This window comes from Struthio camelus, chromosome 2 (assembly GCF_040807025.1).
Source record: "Struthio camelus isolate bStrCam1 chromosome 2, bStrCam1.hap1, whole genome shotgun sequence".
In the NCBI taxonomy this organism is placed as follows: Eukaryota; Metazoa; Chordata; class Aves; order Struthioniformes; family Struthionidae; genus Struthio; species Struthio camelus.
The window spans coordinates 101,603,310-101,627,639 of NC_090943.1; the positions used below are offsets into that span (position 1 = coordinate 101,603,310).

Here is a 24,330-nt window from a genome sequence, read left to right on the forward strand (position 1 = left end):
AAAATCCTTATTTTTGTCCTTACGCGTTTGGATCAGGGAATGGCTTGAACGTCCAGATCCTGTAACTCTTAAGCAAAGGGATGTTTCCAGTCCCAAAGAGAGAGTTTGCAGTCTCGGTGCAGGATGAGAGTTTATAGCAAGAGGAGTGTGACAGTGAGCAGGAAACAAAGAAATGAGGTTTGAGTAGTCAGTCTGATTACCCTTACACCAGCTGCCCAACCCTTGCCTGTTTATAGGCAACCTGGCAGAAGAGAGTGTATTGCTGAGTTATTCTAAACAAAAGAGTAAGTCTGGGAAACAAGAGAGGAACTGAAAGGGAGGTTGTGATACGGCAGTGATTTCAACTGCTTGAGCTTTGAGATTGTTCAGTAATGCAGGTAATTGTCTTTGATCATAGCCTTGTAACCACCACCCTTATTTTGTAGCACAGAGGTTACTATCTAGCACCCAGCTAGCCAAATGAAATGTATGGCTTGATTAAGGATCTCTTTTGTCAGTAATTTGTGCCTAATGTTTTTAGCTTTCCCACGGGCTGTTATAGAAAATGGTAAATCTGGTTTAAATGAAACCTGATACTGTTAATGGTTTAATAGCAGCTGCCACAGGGTTATGGCATTTTTCAACAGATGCTTCTGTTTCATTTTAAGCCTACACTAAGTCTTGGAATATATTTACATAATTAATATAAAGTACACCTACATAATAATGACAATATTTATAGTTTTAAAAGATTTCCTTAAATGGCTTCCTCTCTCCTGCCATTATTTAATCACAATATATAACTTGAAACAGGAAAGCATATTATTTTAAATAATAATTTATATTCACCTCTGCAAAAAATTCATAGAATGCAGTACAGCTATGAACATGTAACATTTCCTAAAACAGTAGTTTTTGGTATGAGTAAATCCCTTAATTGCTTTAGAAAAACACAGAGAAAAAGCTTGGTTGTACCTAAGCTGTGCTTATTATCTTGTCTACTGTTCAATTAGGAGTAAAAGAAAGTGATGCTTGCATTTAAAAAATATCAAAAGAGAAATAGCTTTACGTGTACTTGTGTGCCGAAATATTTGAAACAGTAAAGATTTGTGGCTGGTTGTCAGCTATAGAATGTTGTCTGACTGAGGAAATCCCTGCTTGGTTAAAAAGCCTTTGGCACAGCATTAACTTACGCCTTTAAAAGTGGGTGGTGAATTTGGATGGATATTTTCTATTTGGAGGTCTTATTCTGAGTTTCAAAATGTGCTGAAGATGCATCCTGCAAAGCACTCAGATGTTTAGCCACGCAAATCAGAGGATACCCTTGAATGTTGTGACGTGCTCCAAGTATACATAAATTCACAGGGAAGAGAGTGAAGGAGCAAAGGCCTCTCACTCTCTGCCTTCTCCAGGAAGCAAGGTAAGGATTAGTGGGAGTCTCTGCATGGCAAGTGTACCAGGAGATGTGCTGTTATGAACTTTAGTGACTGAAGTGGGGACAATAAAAGATGGAAGACATTCCAATAACAAAGTAACGTCTCTATGAGATAAACATCCGAGATAGATAGTTTAGTTAAGCGATTAGGCACAGTCCCAGTTCTGTATAATCCAGAAGAACTGGTAGGAGCAGTAAAGCAGCAGATGTTTCACTTTGTGAGTAGTGTAGCTGACCTGGTCTCCTTGTCTCTACGATTGCCTTTCAGAGCTTTTAGCCAGGATGTGATGGTAGTTACCTTCCATATTCCAGCTTTTATATGGCTTTTTGTTTTATTTGTCCTTTAGAACGAATAAAAACTGTTCAACAGGACCTGGATCAACCCTTATGTTAATTAAATAACATAGTTAAAATTGTGGCATAGAATCAGATTTCTTTTTGTTTGTCTTTGCCCTGCTTCTTCACCTGCTCTTTTCTCCATGACCTTGAATTGCTTCACACAGCAAACCTTACAGAGGGATTCATTACTTTAGGGATATTTCCTCACTCCTGATTTTCAAGTCTTTGCCATGGGAACACAATTGCTCCAGGGCCCTAAGGCACTGGTAACCCTCTTCCCCAGCTCCAAGTCACTGAGAATAGCTCTGACTGTCTTAAGAAAAGTACAAACAGTGTTTACCAGTCTTTGGTAAGTTGGGAGTTTACTACCTCAAAATCCTTTTTGACCCTATCCTGAGGTTTCCATACTTGTAAGAAGGGTTTCCCTCTTTAATATGAAGGAGAAGGCTATTGTGTACCAGTATCATGCCCAGGACTGGGTGGAGAAGAGTTTATGACTCAGTAAGGAGCAAGCCTGGAAATGTTCCTCACTGAGTATAAGAGAAAAGCTCGAGTGGATGAACTCTCCAAAGCTGCTACAAGACGAGTGCGATGATCAATCTGAATAGACCCTCACAGGAACGTCTCAAACTCCAAAGTTTCTTCCTCTGTCTTAAAATTTTCTAGTGGCAATATTTTTACACTACTGGTTAATGAAGAAAATGAGCACTTTTTAGACAGCCAGAGAAAAAAATAGAAATCACAAAATCAGCATGAATAAAATGCAGAGTGTTTTCACTTGCAGTGGTGGTAACAATTGTTCAAATATACGATTTGGAGGGAAAAGGGAGAAGAGTGGTTAATTTTTTTAACACGTGAAATTTGTTCAAAGGTATGAAGTTTGTAGAGTGTCATCTAATATAAGAAAGCTGTTCCCTTTGTGATGTTTTTATAACTGATAAATCTTTTCTCTTTTCTTTTGCTAGGTTCTGCCACCTAGAAAGGCTATGAATCCAGGCATGGTACTACTCTTTGAACTCTTCCTTCTTCGTGGAACTTGGACTTGCATTGATCGAGGAGTAGGATGGGGGGCTTTTCCCTTATGTGACAACAATTTTAACACTTTGGAGGGAAAGTTTAAATGCCCCTTCCTCAGAGGCCCTTATAATTCCAAAATTGACCGATTCCAAAAAATTGAAAATTTTATTTCTCTGGACTTGGACCACTGGTTATGCAATCTCTATTTTCAGGTTTGTATTTATAACTGTTAGGCCTGTTGATTTAGTCACTGTTCCTTGGAACAGATTCTGCTTTCCTTCTGTCAGCCTTAAAATTGGTACTGTCTTTCTTAAAAGTGATTTATCAAACTACCCAATGGTCATATAAACAAAATGAATATGACGTGCATCTCCAGCTTCCACCTGAAATTAGTCATTTTTTACAACTAACTATTAGAATTTTTTGAAATACTGAAATATGGTTTAACATGTTGAGTCCCTGGATCAAAAAGTTGGACAAAAGTTGGAATTCTTTTAATTGTGTGTTTAAGCCTGCTGACAGTATGTGTGAATTTCCTCCACAGTTTTGGTGAGTCTCAAAGGTGCTTTCACAGTTACACATGGTTACAGAGTAACGTAGCATTGCTTATGATATCCTTCTTTGTATGCCTGGCGCCTCGTGTTAGCAAGCAAGGCTCTGTTGCAGTAGGAACCATACTTTGAATAGTTTTTGGACTTAATTCAAATGTTACGTTCTTTGCATGTCTCTGGTTAGACTGGGCCTGAATTCAGAACTTCTCTTCAGCGAAAGCTCTGTTTCTGGATTTTGCAGACTAAGGGTATTATTTGTAACTGAGATATGTTTCCTCATTCTGAATCTTAACAAGATGATCTCAAACTCAAATCTCTTTTATTCAGGCATGTCTGAATCAAGAGAAGAATGTTTACCAAAAGGGAGGAATTTGGAAAGCATCTTATTTATAATATGTTGGTTAGTTAAAAGAAAGTGTACCTATTCATTTTGAATTTCTTGCAGTGATTTTTTTTTTAGACAATCTTCATTTTGGGTTATACCCTAATTTGGGATCTACAAAGAGTGAAAGGAAGCGAAAATAACTTCAGAAGCAAGAAGATGAATAAGAATTTATGCCAGAAATATACCTCAGATAAATTAGGAAAGAAAATATCAGATATGCCATTAGTAGAACTATGGAAAAAAAGAAAAAACAAATGAGTGAAAATGGTTGAAATGGAGGGAAAAAACCCTTAAATATTAAAAAGCTCCAGAATTAGTCTTTTAACCCAACTCATAGGATCTCATAGCTGGGATGATTTAATGATTCAGAGTTGTGTAGGCCTAGCTCAGTCCAGGGATCTAGTTTCTTAGATAAATCTGAGTTTAGTACATTTTCTAGGGTGTCTGTAAGCATGGGGAAGACACACAGGAGAAACTGATATGAGAGGAATGTGTAGTAAATAGAGTGCAGAGAAATGAGAATGCCCTAAAATCCTCATACCAACATCTTGCACTTCTAGAGTTCACAAATAATGTACAAACAAGTACGTTCTGGATTTGTGGAATACTGAACTGCTTATGCTCACATATTTTTCTCTTACTAGATAATTAAACTACCACAGGATTCAGACAAGCAAAATGAGCGTGATATGCATCTTCATCTCCCACCTGAATTTCTTGCATCTGCAAGCATTATAGAAAAGAATGGTGTTTCGGAGAAGAAGGTTAAACTGTCTGGACCACGAGGTGATGGGTTCAAACTTCCGTGTTTATATTCAGGCTCCTATTGGGCAGCCCATAGTTTCATTTCAAGGTTATCTAGTCATTATTGTTCCTGTTAAGTGAGATTTATCTCGTTTAAACATTAGACCAGTATGTGCTATAGCAGGAGTTCTCTGATTCTTTTCCTTAAGATTGCCTAGCTCTCTTTTCAATTGTGAACAATTTAAATCATTGTTGAGGATGCAGCTTTCCGTGCTGTCCTCTGCTTAAGGCTGAATGATGCTTGGGAAGTCACAGCAATAATAGTTCAGCCACTTTTGACATCAAGCTTACAGAAAAAAAAAAAAGGTTTTTTTTGTCTAATTATTTTTGGAAGAACTCTAGCACCTCCCTGGGCTAGAACAGGGACTTCAGATTTGGCAGGGAGATGGTTCTGGCATCAGAGGCAAGCCGTATGCTACTCCTATGAAATTCCGTTAAGATTCAACCAGGTGGTAACTCATAGGAAAGACAAATTATCATTTGCTTATGTGCAGCAGACCTTCCCAGAAGCTTTTTTGTGAAATCTCTGAATGCTCCTTCTAGACTGAGCCTCCTCCCTGGCCTCTCTGGGTCTCCTGAGGTAGCTGTGCTGTAGACATAGTTGACTATATTGTGATAGCCCATCACAGATTAGCCCTCCTCTTACTTTATAAATACAAGAATGAGAAGCATGCCAGAACACTGGGCTGAACTGTTTTTTCTATTTCAGCATGTGGGATATGACTGCAAGGGAGTTTGCAGTCTCAGTGCAGGATGAGAGTCTTTTCTGGCATACAAACATTCCGATATTCCCTCTTTGTTAATGAACTGAAGGAGGAAGTCAACCCACAGGTTGTAGTGTCTGTGTAAATATTACATGCAGATCTGAAACAGAGATTTAGTTCTATCGTGCGGAGGTTCCTCAGATGTTTGAGAGCAGCAGCAGTGATGCATAGTGGAAGACATGAGTGGAGGAGGAGGACAATATCGGAAGGAAAGAAGGAAAGCAGGCAAACAGTAGTCATTTAGCATGGTGAAAGGGCAGCTCAGGTTGGAAGTACAGTAGGAGAAGAGGCCAGTAGAAGTATTTCTGAGAGAGTGAATGATGGTTTAGGAGATTTAAGGTTTGCCTTGTGTCACTTTTAGACTAGGCAGCAACTGCACTGTTAGCAAAAGGGTTTTATGTAGCCACCCTGATGCCTGATGTCAGGAGGTATGAACAGATGTTGTATTGAGGAATAAGACTCTTTTTGTGGCCATATACCTGCTACTTATCTACTAAGGACCTTCTTCCTGTAGATGCAGCACAAAGCCATGCATAGCAGATCCAAAAGGTGGAGATGCACCTGATTTTTCTCAGTGGTTTATGGACAAGTTCTTAATAAATCAGACTCTTCCCTACCACTATTTTGATTTACCATTAATCTTTACATACACACACACACACACGCACACACGCACATATGCACATGGAGGCTGTAATTAAATAGGTCGCACTTCTGGAAACACACAGAAAGACCTGTCATACGACTGAGGAGTCCAGAAAGATGTATTTCTAAGAACTGAGGAAGAGCATTACTGCATGTCCTATTTGGTGTGCAGACCTCTGAAGCAAGCTGATAAGCTGATCATGGAAGGTCTGTAATATCCATATCTCACGTATTTACACTAGCAAAATTTCTAGAAGTAATTTTTGAAATTGTTTATTTTTATTTTTCTTAGAGCCTTCTTTAAAGATATTATTAGCTGCTAATATCCCCCATGGGTTTGATTTTTAATGTATCTATGCAGTGCTACAGTATGCTATTTCTGCTGGTGATATGTTGCTAAGAGATTTAATAATGGGTAAACAAACACAACATGTGGTAATCCATTTCAAATTAAAAGTTTATTAAACGCTAGCTTGATGACTTTCTGGCTATTTACAATTAAAGGAGTGAACCTTAGGGAACTGGAGATCACGTGGTGAAAATCACGACTTCAACATTTCCAACAGAAAAATGTGTTTATGATCTGTGGCAAGCTGTCGCACATTGATATGCTCTATAAATACTGTATTATATCTGTTAAACGACCAAAAGCAGGGGGAAAAAAAAGCTCTGCTAAAGTGACATTCAGGTTGAGACACAAACCAGAGAAAGCAAGAACAGTCTAAATGAAGACTGGTGTTCTGTAACTTACTCCACTGCAGTAGTCTAAATAGTGAGTGATCTTACATATCGATACCATATGTGGTGCTGCAACATATAAGCAAAACAGAGCAGGTTAGAAGATGGTGTTTTAACCTTCACTCTGAATTTGTCTTGGTTTTTGAAGGTTAAGTAGGAATCTTGATATTATTTCCATTAACTCCAGGCTACATTATTCTTTTAAAGCAAAACTCTGTTGGGCTATGTATAGGATCACTCCTGTATAGGATCACTCTCACCTCCAGAGTACAATGCAAGGGAATGCACCCTAGTGTCCTCTGACTGAAACTCCTGTCTGGTGTGTTTCTCCATCCAAACCATATATTCTCTCCATTCTTCTGAAGTTTTATTCCATGCCAGGTCCGTGGAAGAAGACCAGGTCCATGGAAGCTTCTGCTTCCATGACCACCTTGCTCTGCTTTTTTAAGAAAAAAGCTGCATTGTGGTTGGTCTGTTGCCCTGCTAAAGGGAAGGATCAACAATATCTGGCATAAATAAATGGCAGTTTCTCCCCAACGTTCATTAGCCATTGTTGTGTGCTGGAAGGTGGCAACAAATCTTTGAGAAGAAGCATAAGTAGAAAAATTAGATGTAGCTGTCAGAAGCATTGCCTTGATAGACTTGGATCTACGTAACCCAGTCTTCTAAACAGATGAAAACTTCTTCAGAAATGTGAATCTCCATATAAAAATGCTAAACATAAACTCTTCGAAAGGCCACTCTCCCTCACTGTGAAATCCATGGCACAATCTCCATTAACTTGAGCTTCCACAGTAGACAGGATTCACATGTGCAAAAGGCCATAACAGTAATACAGATGTGCTTGAAATAGTGCTCTTTCTTCCTCTCCAAAGCAGCTGGACAGCACTCTTGTTCTCTTATTCAAACAGCTTTAGATCAGACGTAGACTCATTTAGGAAGTTTTTCTCTGCACTTATTCCACAGGAAACATTCTTCCAAACGCTTGCTTATCTGTCTCTGAGCTGTTCCTCTGACTTGGCGTACAAAAGCTTGTTTGTGTCCGTCAGACATGGTGATCAAATAAAATAGGCAGAAAAGCCCATGGATAATTTTATCCTCTGTAGTTGGAAGAACTATAGGAGAACCCTTTTTGTTCTAGAGTGACTTACTCACACCTCTTTAATATGGGTCATTTTGAAGTCCTGTTATGTTCAGTACTGTCCTAGCATATAATGATGCAGAGTCAAGACCTGAAAAGGGTGCTTGCAAGAGAGAAGGTGGAAGACTGGCTGAGGAGGATTAAGATACTGAAACAAGAGGTTTTTTAGTGCAAAGTTATGTGCAGGTTTTGGCCAAGTTACAGTGAAAATCACTGCCTGTGCCTAAACAGCCATGACCAATTGTGCATCTTTTTTAGCGGAGAATGCAAGAGTGTGAAACCAGAAGGGAAGTTTTGCTCACCACCTTCGTGAGCCACTGCTGCCATTGTGCATGTCATTGCTCCTGACGTCTGGTAACACTGCAGACTGTGAAGCTGCCTTCGCTGAGGGCTCAGAGAAATCCATACCATGACATTGATTGCTTAACCTGCCTGTGTCAGAGGAGAGGTGTTATCAGTCTAGGTTTCTAAGGAAAGTTTATGACAACAGCTAAGCTACCTTGGTCCCAGCAGCAGGATGGTCTCACTATAGCAGAGCTGCGATACTGGATGAATTAACCTGGGCTGAGTGTTTTATTAGCGCTACTATGCCGCTTCCAGTAGCAGAGATGTTTTTTTCCTACTGCTTTGGTGGATAGGTGTATTGCATAGAAAGACTCCCACTGCCTCAGTAGTCTTTGGACCATTTTTTGGACCATTGCCTGATGAAGGCAACAGGCAGATTTTCTAGGCATGTGTGATGTTTTCATTCCCAAAAGTCTGCTTGTCCTTCCTCCTGGTTCACTTTGGGAGTGTAAAGAAAAAAGCAACAGCTCTTTCAGAATGGCTTAAGGACACCTATTTTCACTAGCATACAATGAACTGTCTAATGGATTGCTTGTGTGCCACATCCATCAACCAGAAAAAAGTTAAAGCAGGTGAAATTTTTTTGAGTTCCCAGACAATGAGCTTGTCATGTAAATAAGTACTGTACAGAAGGACCATTTTCTTGTATGAAATTTATCTGGTTACTCTACAAGTTAGAGCATTTTTCTGTTCTTCTTCAGAGTATCTCCCTGCCTGGCTGTTAAAAATAGTGCTGGTTTGCAGCACTTGGCTTCGACAGTTCTTGAAACTTGCTGGAGTTGTAAAGCTTTAAACAGTTGTGCAGATCTTTAATTGTAAATTAGTTTTGACAGGACTGCTAGGCAGAAACCTGGCCCATCCCATCGCAATGTTAGCCGACAACCCCTTACTGCTCCTGGAGCAAAGAAACATGTGGAAGGAATTGTTCTTTTACATTTCACAGCTTGTCATTTCCTCTGCAGGGCAACCTTTGACCTGCCTGAGAGATCCTGACACTCATAAGGGAAGTATTCCCACTGTTGTAGAGGAAGTGGAAAAGCAGTTTAATGCTGCAAAAAGAGGAGAAGTGTGCGTGTCAGAAGAAGCTGGGAGAAAAAGAGAAGAGCTTAAAATGCTTCTAGCAGGTTAGGACTTTTATTGCATTATTTAATTTACCCAAAGTGTGCAAATAGATCTGCTTGGCATGTGTGTGAATACCCTCATCTCCCTTCCCCCTCGCTCTGCAATATCATCTCATAATTATTTCACTAGGCAAAGGAAGCGATGGAAGAGTTTAAATCAATTGTGAAGGATCAAAAGCAGCTTATGTGAGAAGGTACAGAAGTGGTGGGTTCCTCTGTCTAAAATGTATTAGTAGGCCAAATGTGTTAGTAATTACAAGGTGTGTGTGGAGTGCACTGACAACATTAGATTACGGCTGGTGTTTCCGTGACATTTTTACATCCTTTCATTTTATTTGGTCGTTTATATCCATGGATCGCAACATGTTGTTGTTAGGTTGTTGGGAAGTATTTTTTCTTCCTGCACCATGTTAATAGCAATATCCTTTGTTAATTGTGCTGAACTAAATTACGTACGAGTGCCTGTTTGTATTAACATCAGGTAGTAGTTGCTTCTGAGATGTGAGATTTCTTTTGAAGGCAAAGAGCTTGTAAGTTACACAATTGATCTTTTATACCAGGTAAAACATATATGTCTGAGAACTGACTAACACAACTCCTAGGTCCTGTCCTAAACTCAGATGCCATCATGATGTCCAGAGGCAGATGTACCAAGGGGGAGGGAACTGATGGTGTCAAGGCTGTGCCCGTGGCCGCCTACGCTCCTTTCACTCTTGCACCCTGACACATGCCCTGCATCAAGGCACCGTTCAGCCCTCCTAGTCGTGGCAAAAATGTTCAGGGTAATAGATAGCTTGAGTAGCTGAGTGGGCCCTGGGAGCCCACCTGTCATCTACAGTTGGACCTAGCGCTCATGACTGTCCCACCCACCTCAAACAAGACGAGGGTCAGCTTTTGTTTCAGGGAAGGGATGAGTCTAGCTCCCTCTTGTATACAGACGGAGCTGAGAAAATAAGTGAAAGCAAATTAATCCCTTATTTTGAAAGGAAAGAGCGATTCTCTTTTTGCACCAGGAGGCTGAAATGGGCCACGATGAGGTACTGAACTGAAAAATACTAGGTAAGAGATAGCTGCCTGAGGGTTCCTGTATAAACAGTAGTTTTCAGTCTTTGCCAAATTTGTTAAACTCCTCAAAAATATCCAGTAGATTTAGATGCTAATTTTAAGCCAGATGATATGCCAATTTTCCTTTTACAGAAATACATGAACTGCAAATTGAAAACTATTTCATTGGAGGTGTTTTTCTCAGTTGACTCCAGAAGAAAGCTAGGACTATGAGTCTGCTAGGACGGGTACATGACTGCAATACCTCATGCTAAGCAGGTACAAATAGATGTAGGAGCTAGAACAGCATTGCTTAGTGAGGATTCATAAGCACAGCATACTGATGGGGACTGTCGTAGATGTGTTACAAGTAGAATACGGAGGTGGTGACAATTTTGTTTAAGTGGTGTTGGTAACAGAAGGTTAACCATGTTACTGAGAAAAGTAATAAACATTTTTAATCATTCAAGAGTTCTCAGTGCACCTCCTAATGAGACCAACACTGCCGTAAAATGTTTTTCTAGACATTGGTCCTTCCGAGAATGTCATCATAACCCTAGTCTGGGTTTTCTTTTCCCCCAGTTTTTAATTTAATGGAATCCACTTTGAAGTTTTTCTAATTCATTTATGCATTAATTTTGCAAAACAGCTTAGAATGCTCAAAATATTTTAAACGTGAGTAGTCTTCCTTAACAGATGATATTTAAAATAACATTTCGTAGTATTTTGATATCTGATTTTTTAAACTGTTTTTCCATTTTTTTCTGATTTTTTTTTCTTAGCCAACATGTGGATGTTTCCACATTTACAATGCATGTTTCAAAAAACGATTACAAGTTATGCAGGTGGACAACTATTCCTTTTCCCTTCTTTCCCCTACCCCCTTCACAAATATTTATCTAGCTGTAAAACTACGATGTTGAATTTTTATTCAAATTAGTTATGTGGAATTTGGCAGAATTTCAGTGCCAAACAAAGGCATTTAGGGCCCAGATTTTCAAATCAAGAGGGTCTCTTACAAATACCCTGAAACAACGTAGCTAACTATGCCTGATTGTGAAAGATACTGAATTTCTACAAGTTTGATTGAAGCAAGGTTAGATTTAAAGGAAATTGTTTTGATCGTCTGAGGATCTGGTTCAGTATACTCTGCAATAAGAGGTAATACTCTCATCTACTGAGAATTTGAAAAACTCATCTGGTATAATAGGGAGTCTACCTGAGCCACCAGCAGACCTTCAAAATATTCTTGGATTTAAATTAGGTCAAACACATTTTCACTCATTTTTATTCACAAGACAACAGAATTTTTCCTTTAGCTTAATTTTGGGTACTTGCTAAATCTATTACGTGTTAATTTAACACAAAACTTTAACTGGTTTCATTAGACACTTCACTAAAGCCCAGATTTTTTTGTGATGGAACACTGTCAGTAATATAAACACTAAACTCAATATCCACACTCAGAACTAGGGAGGGAAAAATGTTTCATTTTGAAATTCCCTGCTAATTTCAACAAAACCACGTATAAACCAGGAACTATACCGTAACTGATGTTTAATTTGGAGCTTCAACAGTGCCTGCATTTTCCTCCCCACCAATGCTCATCCTGGCAGACAGCTGCTACCCAGCCTTCCTCTCATATGGAGCCTGATTTCCTTTTTCAAAGCCCCCAGTTATGCATGTGCCACAGTAAAAATGCTGGAAACATATAAAATATTCCTCATAAATATTGTTAGACAGGCTCTTATAAACAGCTTGTATTTGTGTTTGTCACGACTTCTGTCGTTCTTCCAGCCCCACTGCACCATCATGTTTCTGTGGCATATCCAGGACAAATTTCTAACCCCTGTTTTTCAAACTTTCTAGTTCAGAAGGATTCTTTTGCTTAGCGTCTATCTTCTAAAGTAAACTAAATATTGCCTACATGTATTTAAGATCTTCAGTTTAGTGCCTCCCCGCACCCCCCCGCCCCCAGCGTGTGGAAAAACGCTAGGTGACTGCCCTGGGAAGTGAAGCATGTCCTTTTGTGACATCAGAAATATTTTCTGTCTGAACAAAGCTTCAGAATAACACCTAAGCAGTGATGGCACTGAAGCTAACCTGGGGTTTAGTACACTTGCTGACTCCTGATGTCCACTCCAGATCAAAAAACAAAACACAGAGACTACTTCGTTCTACTTTTACTATTACAATTGGAGAGAAATTGTTTATTTTTTAAGTTTACAAAAACATACTTGTGTAGGTGAGAAGTATTTCTGTTGAAAGGATTGTATTTATTCTCACAGCCACTTCTGAAACAATTTTGTGAAATCCAGTGAGCCTTCATTGTGATATTTCTCATTATGCTGCAGTGTGATTCTTTTCCTTCTGACATGCTGTTTGCTTCTATGTAACTGTTGTGTGCAGATGCAAAAGTAATTACCTAAAACAAAAACCCAAAAGCTAATCTCATTAGTAATTCCTCGTGGGTGTCAGTTTAAAGGCAACGCAGTGACATTTTTAAAATGAGGTTTGTTTACCCTTCATTTGTGGTACAGGTGGAGTCGCAGAGGGCTGAACCTTCTCTTTCTCTCCTGGTCTTTTCCTCCTCTGAGCAGGACGGTGTAAAGGTTTGGGCTGATTCTTGCAGATGGAATCAAATTCAGCTCCCACTTACAGTTGTACAATCCACGTAATCCAAATTCTTCTCTTCCAACTCCTACCGTGTCGTTTGATTTCCCACAGGGCAAGGTGTAACCAGGGATAGTCCACATGGAATTTCCATGTTCTTCTTTGTTCCCCTGCTGTAATTTAACCAAGTCGGTGATTTCTGTGTCTGCTGCCCCACTCCTGGATGGCCCCATTCTAAAGTTCTTTCCTCCTGACTAAAAGAGAAGCTATAGGCATCAGAAGTACTTTGTCCTCCTCTGCTTCGCCTCAGTGTAATTCAAAAGTATTCCCTTCCAAACCAGTGTGAGGCAGATCATACTTATTCATAAATTAGAATCATTTCCTCGCTGAGGGCCATCCGGTTTCTTTTTGTCCATATTTTTAAAAATCTTTAAAAACTTCTCTTTTGTACTGCTAACTCCTTCTCTTTCATCACAAAAGTCATCTTTGTTCTTTTACATTCTGTTTCTTTTATAGTAGTCAAAAATGAGAAGCTCCCATCCCCAGTTTTTATCAACTTTCTTGTATGATGTGTAGAGGAAACATTATTCTTCCCCTTTCTTTAGCACTCTGTCTCCCTGCTTTCCCCATGCAGTGAGACCATCCTCACTTTGGGAACTGCACCAGCCAGAGCTCTCAGTTAGAAAAGGATACTCATCCCAAAGAGAATCCAGCTTAGAGTTGGTTAGGAATTTTACAACAAATTTATTTAAAATTGATAAAATAACTCTAAAATCAGAGATTTTAACACAAACATATAAGTTTAAGCAAAACATTCATTAGGAAATTTTTTTTTTAGTCCCAAGTGCAATTTCTAGCAAAATGAGAGACCAGGAACAACAGAAGCACCAATACAGCAAGAATAGCACATAGTCCACTAATCAATCTGTTTATTTAATATAGGGAAGTTCTGTGGATCTGCTTGGTTCATACTGTAGACTTAAAAGTTTGCCTCTCATGTTTTAGATGGGAGACCTGGGCACTAAGTCATCAGGTTTTCTCAGTCTTGCCTGCTGGAGATGTTCCATTTCATATTAATAAATACATTCAGTAGAAAGAACAACTGAATTTCTAACCTTCTGTTCAAATGTTCAAACAGGATAGGGGAGGCTCAGATGCAGGCTCCATACTGGCATGCCAAGATGCTGGCTGCTGTGGGTCTTTCTCTCTCCTTTTTTCTTTCTTGGAAACATCAAAATTTCGCAGCATCAGCTGTTTGTGCAGCCTCAAAGAATTTTGCACCACAGAGAGTCTGTTCCCCACCCCGCTCTACTCCTGGTTCACATGGGGTATATCTGCATTGGCATTTAGGTTTGGATCAGGAGTGTACCTTTGAAGCAAATCCCCTGCCTCTGCTTGCTGCTTTTTGGTTTGCAAGGTGATCTCAGAGTAGGTGAACTGGACTCCTTTAGGGTGAAATTAAACGGCAGGATGCACTTCAGACAGGTGCCTGATGTACTTCAGAGATGCAGCTGATGTACTTCCATCACTAATGGGTGTTCAGTGCCCAGGACCAGAGTAGACCTAGTCTGAAATAAACTCTTCAAGGTACCTCCAGTGGGGTCCTCCAGCTTCCCTAGGATCCACACCTATTGCACTGCTCTGCTTGTTACAGGAGGCATGACCCAAGATAATAACTTCTGAACTAAATGTAGATGAGAAAAAACAAAACACTGTCCAAGGCGTACAAAACATAACACACCCTCCATTATTAAGTGGCAGTGGCATGCTACTACTCTCAGCCATTGCCTCCTGAAGAGCTGTTGCCAAGAAAGGTGACTCTATAGCACTGACATTTTAGCTTGAAGCCTCTTTCCCTCCTGTTTTAAAAATGTAGATCCCAGTCACTCTCAGGGACTTGTTACAGGGGCCGCATACGTTGTATCCTCATCAGGTGTAAGCTGTATAGCATCTAAACTGTTTTTTGGGACTTTAGTATCACCAAGATACAAGACTGCCCTCAGTATTTTCAAGGTCTGGAAACAAAGTTCATCTGATCAGTCTTTCTTATTTGTCTTATTCAAATGTATAGCATTAAAACTGTTCTGCTGGAGTTCTTACGAATATTTGGTTACAGATTTATGGTAATGTGATTGAATTATGATTTTTATTGTCTTAGCCAGACCCTGGTGTAATCACACTTTCCTCGTTCTTAAGGATGTATTTGCTGACTTCCAAATGGACATCTTAACACAGGGTTTACACTGGCAGCTGTACACTTATCATAGTTATGATACCTATCTTTGATAATTCTTCCTTGGTGCTATTTTCTCCTCTTCAAATTGTTCATTTTGATCGTGAATGGTATTAGGTTCCCCTGTCAGGGAACAAATTGTATTTTGAGCCAATTTACTAAAATAGTCACTGCTAAGTGCTATATCTGGCCAAAGTTGACACCTTTGACATTTTCTAAAATGGCAAAAATAACTGTATTTAAGGATTGATTTATGAGTACTGTATGTCAAAAGAATTTCTATATTATTACAGTTTCTGATGTAGCCATCCTAACTCCTTCGGTGAACAAATTGCTGATAGGGCAACTAATTAATGCTTTATTAGTTTTTTGTGGTCAATTATAACAAGTTATAAAAAAGCAAAATGCAATTTAATTATGCAGAACGGTGTGATTCTTGTTTCTTTCTCTGAACTGCTTTGTTTTGTGCCTGTGGAAGAAACAATTTTTACATAGCTCCATTTTTATAAGATACATTTCCCCCCACTAACTATGAGCAACCCCTATGATTAAAAAGTAGACTGGAGTCTTTAGATGTCTTTCTGATTGCTGGCCTCTATTAAAAACTTCTTAAAATAATAGATAGGTTTAATTCCTCAAGCCAAAGAAAAATTATATCATCTTAAGTATTTTCCATATTTATTATATTGATGAGACTTGGCTGCAGAGAAAAAAAAGGAAGCAAAATCTCTTGTATTGCAAGTTTTAAATGTACCAGGCTAAGGTTTACTTAATTAGAACCTCCAGGCAATAAAGGAGCCCTTTTTTAAATTCTGTGAATCTTAATATGCTAAATAATGCAAAGCTTCAACTCTTCAAGCATGAGACACACATCTGGCAGCTTAACATTTAAATTACAGGAAAAAAAACACTTCAGTAGTAATTTTCATGAAGAAAAGAATGGGAAATGTATTACAACTAAATTTAATTTCTTTTTAGATTTTTCATCCTGTCTAATTGCAAGCACTTGCCATCTTCTTTATTTATTTATTTTCATGCAGATTTTTTCTGCACTTTTTATTGATCTTTAATTTGAGCAGCTTCTTACTGCTACAGCCATTGAAGAATTACATTGTGTTTTTACTTAGCAAAAATTGTTCGGAGAAATCTATGAGGAATTAAAGTAATGAGCTCACTGGTATAGAAGAAGAAGAGCCCTACAAATAAAATCTAAAAAGAGCATGTCCTGATTAAATAGCAAACTTGGGTCCATTCTCCCTCCCATTTCTTAAATTTAGAATATTATTACTTTCTTTATTCTTTATATTATGATTTTTTTTGGCTAAGGTCATTACTGCTTTGCTTATTTGTCTCTGAAAAAATTATCCAAGTCTTAATTATTTCAGCAAAATTATTTGGAAAACCATTTCGGTGAGTCAAAAAAAAAAGTTCCACAACAAAGAAAACCGCAGTGACCATGTTTTCAAAGGTATAGTTATATTTTAATGTGTTTGTGGGTTCATATGTGTAATCATATGTGCAGGATATGTGCAGAAACTTAAAATATTTATACTGTATATGTGCACACATGTGACAGATACCTAGTAGCTGTACTTTAGTTTCATTGATTTCAGTAGATCTGTCCTTCACCCCAGATGATAATGCACCTATAAATATCTTTGTTATGAATTCTTAGCATATACCTATGTGTGTATATACAGAGAGCAAGAGAGGGAGAAAAAGAGACACATACAGAAGCACACTCAGACTCAAAGATGTGACACGGTGCGTGTGTATATTGTATATCTACAGCTATACTACCTAAGAGCAGATCTTATCTATATTCCGTTTTTAAGTACACTTGACCGTATTTTATTGAGGGGAAGTAGAGGTAACTGGAAAAAATAGTGAAAATATTGATTAAGTATATTTTTGGCTTATCCTCCCTGTGCTATATGTTAAGAATTGTATTGCAGACCTTTATTTCTTTTCACCACTGCTTTCTGTGATGTGGAAATACGTTTTTGTTCACACTGCAGGTCACTGCTTTACAAAAGCCCGACAGGCACACTGCTTGAGCAACTGTTGCATAGGAAATGTGAGCGCTTTTCATCTCCTTGCCTCATTTGGTGGCATTCTCACACCGTCATCGTGCCTATACAGCAAATGAACTTCATTCGCTTTTCTAAAGAACACATTCTATGGTGTTTAAAATGTTTTCCACTGTTGTTCTTTTCTGCTTATGTCTGTTATTTCTGTTTTTTTCCCATGGTATCTATACAGTTGTCATTTCCATCACCACAGTATCTGAAGTCTTCACTGCATTTATCAAGCTAACACTGTGGAAGTTAGGGAAGAACCATCAGCCTATTTATATCTGGCACAGAAAAATATGACCTGCCTGGAGTCATACAGGATCTTAGTGGAAGAGGGAAAATAGACACCTCCTTTCATTTCAGAGCTTTGTCTCATGTACCAATACAAAAATATGTTTTATCTTGCAGAAGATGGTTTTTGTCAGGACTGCTGTGGCAGCGCAGATAACCACTGTGATTTGTTTCCACTGAAAGAAGAATGTCGAATGCATCAAAAGGTAATGATGATGCTCTGAACGTCACAGTCTCTCTCAAAGTGCATAGTGAAGTCATTGGAGCCTCTACCTGGGCCATTTAGGAAATAATTTGTCAGCTTTGTTGTTGTTGTTGTTGGGTTTCTTTAAACTACCGCTGTGATTTTGATTATAGCAACCATAAGGTTTCAAATGGCCAGCAGAATTGCTATCTCCCATACAACTCTCAACAGAGAGTTGATCTCTCTCAGCAAGAGATTATCCAAACGTTAGCAAGAAAGATTGTCCAATAATCAGACAATAGCAGCTCAATCAAGGCTGCACTATATGAAAATATTTCAGAAATTTTTAAGCACAAGATACATTTCCTAAGTATTCGTAACCTTCAAGCCCTCATTTCCTTGTGCAGAAGAAGCCTACCATCAGGTCCTTCTGGTATTCTTATTCCTAGTAGTTTGGTCAAGGATGTAATCAATTTGTGAACAAACATTTTGTCATCAGTACAAGCTACCATGAAACACATCTGCATCATGACAATACTTTCTGGTCGAAATACACCATTGGAACTTTCCCCTTTAATATCAATCCAGAGAAAGAAGACCCAAAGAAGTTGTGTTCCTGAGCTTTTGTCCGTTTCTGCTACTTATGTTATCTGGTCCAGATTAGATATTTTCTAATCGAAGATGCCATCTCTCCCTGTAATCGTTGCTCCACTTCTCTCCTTAGAGCAGCATGGCTGCAGTGTACTATGACTGCCAATGTGAATATTCAAACGAGCAGTTCAGAAAATTTGTCTCGCCTGTCCTACATTTAGTTTGAAACATTTTTTATGCTTTTAATTGTCCATGAGGGGGGAAAAAAAAGATGTACTCGCAAACTTGCACGCGGTATGTGTATACCTATATATATGTACTGTGGCACAAATCTACAGTAGCTGGAAATTATCATAGTTACCTTAACTCTAGGGGAGTAATGTCTTTTCGTAACAAGTAATGATCTACCTGTAAATATCCATGAGCAAAAACAGATCCCAGAACGGGACGTTCCTTCCATTTTCAAATGACTAAGTTTTCAAGTGACTTATTTCTTTAGGGAGGCAAGGAAAACCTGGGGAAACCAGAACTCTATGCAAACATAACTGCAGATGGGTGTGTGTGTATGTGTAGCCTTATACCTGTAGGAAGACCAATTTAAGGGCTGATGGAGTAGGTGCAATGGGCAAAGCAACCCAACCCTTGGGAGTGGCATAATGAAATTCATTTCCTACAATCCCATAATAGTGGATTGCCTTTGAACAAAATACCATGCTCTTATAGGAACCTCAGTTGTGGCTGGGTTTCAAAGCCACATTAAAGTGACCCGGTTTCAGCAAGGTACGTAAGCCCATGGGTAATTCAGTACTGTCTAGTCCCTTTGGACTCAGTGAAATGACTCACAAGCTTACGGTTATTGACGTGTTTAAATAGATTTCTGAATTGAGCCTTGTATGAGAATACTCCTGCACAAAAGAAATCTGAGCATGTGAAATCTCCTTTCAAAGTCTGTAAGAGCCCCTCTTTTTTTTTTTTCAGATGGGATGATTGAACTGTAATATTCAGAGAGATCCTCAGTTTAGCATGTGCAAGATTTAGACGCTTTTCTCAATCATGTCATTTGGGCCCACTTGTAACTCTGATAGTGAAATCGTCTTCTAAAATAATTCCACTTAACTGTTTTTTTAGGAAACAATGAGGAGCTAATGTAAAAACAGACTTAAGGTGAAGACAGAAATTCATGTAGTGGACTATTCCCCCAGCTGTTTCTTTTCTTTTTGTAAATAGGTAGTCTGTCCCTCGTGTTGTTGCCCCCCCCCCCCAAAACAAACTCTGAGTGCCAAACCTTTCCTTTTGAGGGAAAATATGGAAGAATACATCAGTAAAAGCAAAGGTTTTCTTGCTGTGTCTCTTCTGCTCCACAAGCCATCTGAACTACAGAGTTACCTATGGTCTCCCACTGGGTATCTTCTGAATGACAGGAATTAGTGACATGGTTTTGGTGCAGTAAGCCTGCATATAGTTGCACATATTGAAGATATGAAGTAGCAGCTATGAAAGACAAAATATTCCTGCTTAGTAATATCTGTGAGAAGTAAAATATATTCTGTGGCCATAATCCCACCCTCATGTTGCTGAGCGAGCTTCTGGTTTCATACTCCAGGCAGGATCTAACATTATCTCAGAGCAATTCACTCATAATGCTTTTATATTGCCTTTGGGATTTATGTCTTAAATAATGTATTTTATATGTACTTTGCACAGGGACTACCTTCATGGAGACCATGTTAGTGCAAGCAAGCTACTTTGCACATACTACTTGCTAAGAAACCTTGACTTTTTCTAGGGAATTAAGTCAGGCAATCATGTGGCTGGGTGAAGTGCAATGCTATCTGTAGTTGCCTGGTGTTAATATTTAAAAACAGCTTTGAACATGCTTCTGCTTCTACTCTACCTTAACTATTCATTTTTACATAGAATCACCTTTTGACAATATATTCCATTGCTTGTGGCAGCTTTTCAAATGACCACTGAAAATATGATGATTGTATCATGTTTACTGATAACCATGTTTAGCATTATGTTGGTATGGATATGAGCCTCTATCTGTTATGTCCATGAGCCTTAAATTAAAATTCAAAATGTAGCTGCAGTCTGTGCAATCCAAGCTTGAGAATACAAATTCGACTTTTAGAGCAAAAGGATTTATTGAGTAAAAATAATATTTGTATTTTTCACAATTAGCAAAGTATTTAGTGATATGACTACATCTAATGCTAAAGCTGTATTCCAGGGAAACTCTTTGAGGTTGTTGAGATTTATAGAGTAAACTGGGATATTTAGTTCATTACCGTTTTCATAAATGCCAAGGTCAGAAAAGGCTGTAAATCATTTAGGTTGACTTCTAGTATAGGCTAGAAATTTTCAACTACTTACTCGGTAAGACCAACAACGTGTTTATCTGAGCTCCTTTGGTTTCCAGAGATTTGTCTAGTCTTGACCTTGAAGGCATCAAGGGATGGAGAACGAAAACTTCCCTTTGTGGTTACTTCTAAACAGTGTGCTCCGTCTATCCCCATTTATGAGATGGAAAAAGAAAACGGAGTCCTGTTTCCAGTTTGAACATAAGTGGTTTTAACTTCCTTCCCTTTATTCTGGCCTGGCTTTTTCACTAAACATTAACAAACCCTTTATGGAGCTTGTTATTGTGCCTAGGAAGATATGAATATATAGCCTCATTAAGTCAACTGTGGATCTCTGTTTGGTAAGTTACGACCTCCTTGTGTCTGTTGGTGGAAGTGATGTTTTGCTGGCTGATGCAGGAGCAATTAATGCAGAGCATGCAAGGAACTGTCTTGTCACTCCAGGGAGAGATGACAGCAGAGCCAAATCCCGCCCAGTGCATGTGAGATTATTATTCGAGAGATGAACGTAGTTTAGCATTCTCTACTTTGTAGTTTGATTAGTTGTTCAAACCAGTGTAAGCTGGCACCGGCACTGACAGATGCAGTACCATCCCATCTCCTCCCTCGTGCTGGCTCCCTTTGTGCACGGTGGCTTGGATCAGAATGGGTCCAGCTGAGAGCTAACCCAGTTAAAAAAAGGAGAAGAAAGGAAAGAGGCCAAATAGCATTAATTTCCTTCCCAGATCAATTCCCCCCATATGCTTCATTATGTGGATGCCCAAATTCTTGTGCTGGCAGAGCGGGGTGGGCAACACGGGCAAAAATGAGCAGGTAGAGGAAGGTGGATGCCTTCTTCAGGTAGCAATGTGAGTGTACACCTGCATAAGAGGGCTAGTCAAAGCACAGCCTTACAGGAACATGAATCAGTTCACTGAACAGTACTCTTTAAGTGTATTGAGCCAGGTTTGCCATGGTTGTATCCCAGGTTTGTTATGGACGGAGGGGTAGAACAGAGCTGGAAGTTCAGTCTAGGATGAAACTGGCAGCTCTTACTTTGCTAGCTGTACCCTGTTAATGAGCTTATTATTCTAATTCCTTTTTTTTTTTTTCATTTAAAGATCAACTGGAATAACCCACCTGAACAATATTATCAAGAGAAATCAGGTCCTGTGAACAATGCAAGTACAGAAAAAGGCGAAGCATCTTCAGAGAACAATTTTTATTTGGAGGAGTTAGAGGAATACACTTTTTCTGTGTGGTAAGTAATCTTAGCATCAAATAGCTTTGCGTCGCAAAAGTAAGCATTGATATACTTTTAGAGGCATTTACATTTAGATGAATGTTATTAGTGCTACAAAATCCAACATATAAAGGCTGATGATTACCTAAGCAATTTCAGTTTGTCCCCTTTGTGCATGTGTGTTATGATTATGAGGTCATATGCTGTTTTTCATGGAGGTCATCTTTCTGTTTAGGTAGTGCTTATTTGTGTAAATATGAAGTGTTTTGTTTTTGCTTTTTGTTCACTGTGGCCCCTGGCCTTATTTACAGCATGCAAGCCCTGCCTGGAATATAGAATTATTGATTTTCTCATGTATTCCTTCCCAATAGAGCTTTACAAGTGTAAATTAATTTATCTTCACAGAATCATTAGGAGGTAAGGAAGGGGCGTTGTTTACACTTTACAGATAGGGAAATGAGATAAAATATTTCTGCCATTTATAAGCATATGAAGACCTTGGGTTTTTTTTACTCCTTACTATTATTTATGAGTAGAGTTGGTCAGAAAAAAATTGGAACCATCTTATGTCTGGGAATGCAATTCTGACATTGTTGCATTGCTTTGAGAAGCTGTTTCAGTTTTGTCAAAGTATTTTTTGGAGAATAAATGAAACAGTATTCCTAACAAAATCCCATTGCAACATTTTAAGAGCTGCCCAGTCCATTTTTTGGATGTTGCTTTCAATATTATTATGTATTTCTATTACAAGATACATACATGATATAGGACATAAAATGATAAACAAAAATGAAATTAAGAAGATTATGTCAAAATTAAATCTTTCCATTTACTTAATTATTTTTCCTGGAATTTCACCTCCTAGGTCATTTCAAATTTTGACAGTTATTTATAATTAGCAGGAAAAAAAAGACAACTAAATTCTTCATGAAATAAAATGCCAGTCCTTCACATACCTCTGTATTTTGTTTTGAATATTTGAAAGACAGACCTAATCTACTTCCCTGGTGCTTATAATCTTCCACAAATCAGTCCCTAGAGTTTCAAATAAAGCACCCAGAAACTGAGAGTCAAAATAGAGTGGTTTCCTGCGTAAACATTTAAAGACAGGATTATCTAATCAGGCAGTCCAAGGAGCCTTCCACATCACTGGTCATGAGAATAGCCTATCTTTTCCTGCTCCCTCTTGCCTCATTCACTTGGTGCCTGTAAAATTTTGGAGAAAGTTAGGTAAAGACTCTGCAGACTCCATGTGCAAAATTTTCCCTACAGAGTCCTGAATTCATCCCTAGAGGTGGTCAGCCCTAAGTACTGAATGAGGTAGTGATCAAGTAGAAAAAAACCACACAATTGTTTAATTAGGCTGCCATAATTCTGCTGAATTAACCATGGTTATTTTGGACTATTAAGGAATCCCCCATCCCAGTCGTAATTTAAGAATAGATTTCAGAGTACCAGTGTTAATTCAAATATCTTGCCTGCTCCTTGGTACTGACCGAAATACCATAAACACTTTCTATCCCAAGGTGCTTTATTTCTCTGCCAGCGAGCTTCACTGTCTATCTAACGCGTCTTGCAGAGTTATGGTGATACAATTAAAGTCAGCAACTGGGCAGCGTTGATCTCTCATTCTTTCCAAAGTCATTCAGCTTGAAAGCGTTGGGAAAGGGGCCCAGATGCATCCTTCCTCGGCATTCAAGTGTTCCTAGAGCACATGATGGTTTCCAGCTCTGTCCCTGCAGCAGCCTGGCCCCAGGCGCTGAAGTGCGTGGCCTCTGCGAGGCAAGCTGAAGGAAATGTCATTTGTCTGAAGTTGGCATGCACCTCACAACATGATCTGGGAAGCAAGAAGAAAGTTATAGACCTTTCTTCCTTTTCTTTTTCCTTTCCTTGTCTGAGAAAGTTTGGATAATTTTGGAGCCCTGTGCCTGAGTAATAGGCAGACATGTGGACTCTGGTTTCATGGGGTTCCCTGAAGGGCCGGAGGTATTTCTGAGCACAGTGAGTTACAGGGCAAGAACGGTGTGTTTCCAATAGCTACGAGACATGCTTCATGGTGACAGTGCTGTTCTTCTTTCGGTGAAGACAGTTGAGGCTGGTATTTGATTATTTCAGTATGTCTTCTATTTACTGTCTCTGTCGTCCTGTTTGAAATAAGCACCAGTTCTTGCTTTATTTATTTATTTTTTGATTGAAAGTCCTGTGAGTTTAGAACAGAAAAGACTTAGGGAACGTTTCTTCACTTTCTGCTTTGCTACTGGTACAGTGCCACTTTCATCAAAAGTAAAGAGAACAAATTACTCTGTACTTGGTCAAGCAATATAGATAGTATACTTGGCATACCATACAGAGAATGTATCCTTAATCATCTTTTTTTTTTTAAAAACTGAAAGGTAATGTGATTTCTGTGTATAACTGAAGCAATATCAGATACTCCATGAGTTGTAAGT

At 38.8% G+C, this 24,330-nt stretch overlaps 1 protein-coding gene across 1 annotated transcript in view; it reads left to right on the forward strand.

The window, feature by feature from the left end:
• Positions 1-24,330, forward strand: part of LOC104146092 (uncharacterized) — a 188,829-nt gene that overhangs the window by 77,463 nt on the left and 87,036 nt on the right. The window contains exons 11-15 of the mRNA XM_068931891.1: positions 2,719-2,982; positions 4,351-4,492; positions 9,106-9,267; positions 17,638-17,726; positions 21,759-21,898. Of these exons, the coding sequence (XP_068787992.1) occupies positions 2,719-2,982; positions 4,351-4,492; positions 9,106-9,267; positions 17,638-17,726; positions 21,759-21,898 (797 nt within the window). The remainder of the gene's footprint in view (positions 1-2,718; positions 2,983-4,350; positions 4,493-9,105; positions 9,268-17,637; positions 17,727-21,758; positions 21,899-24,330) is intronic.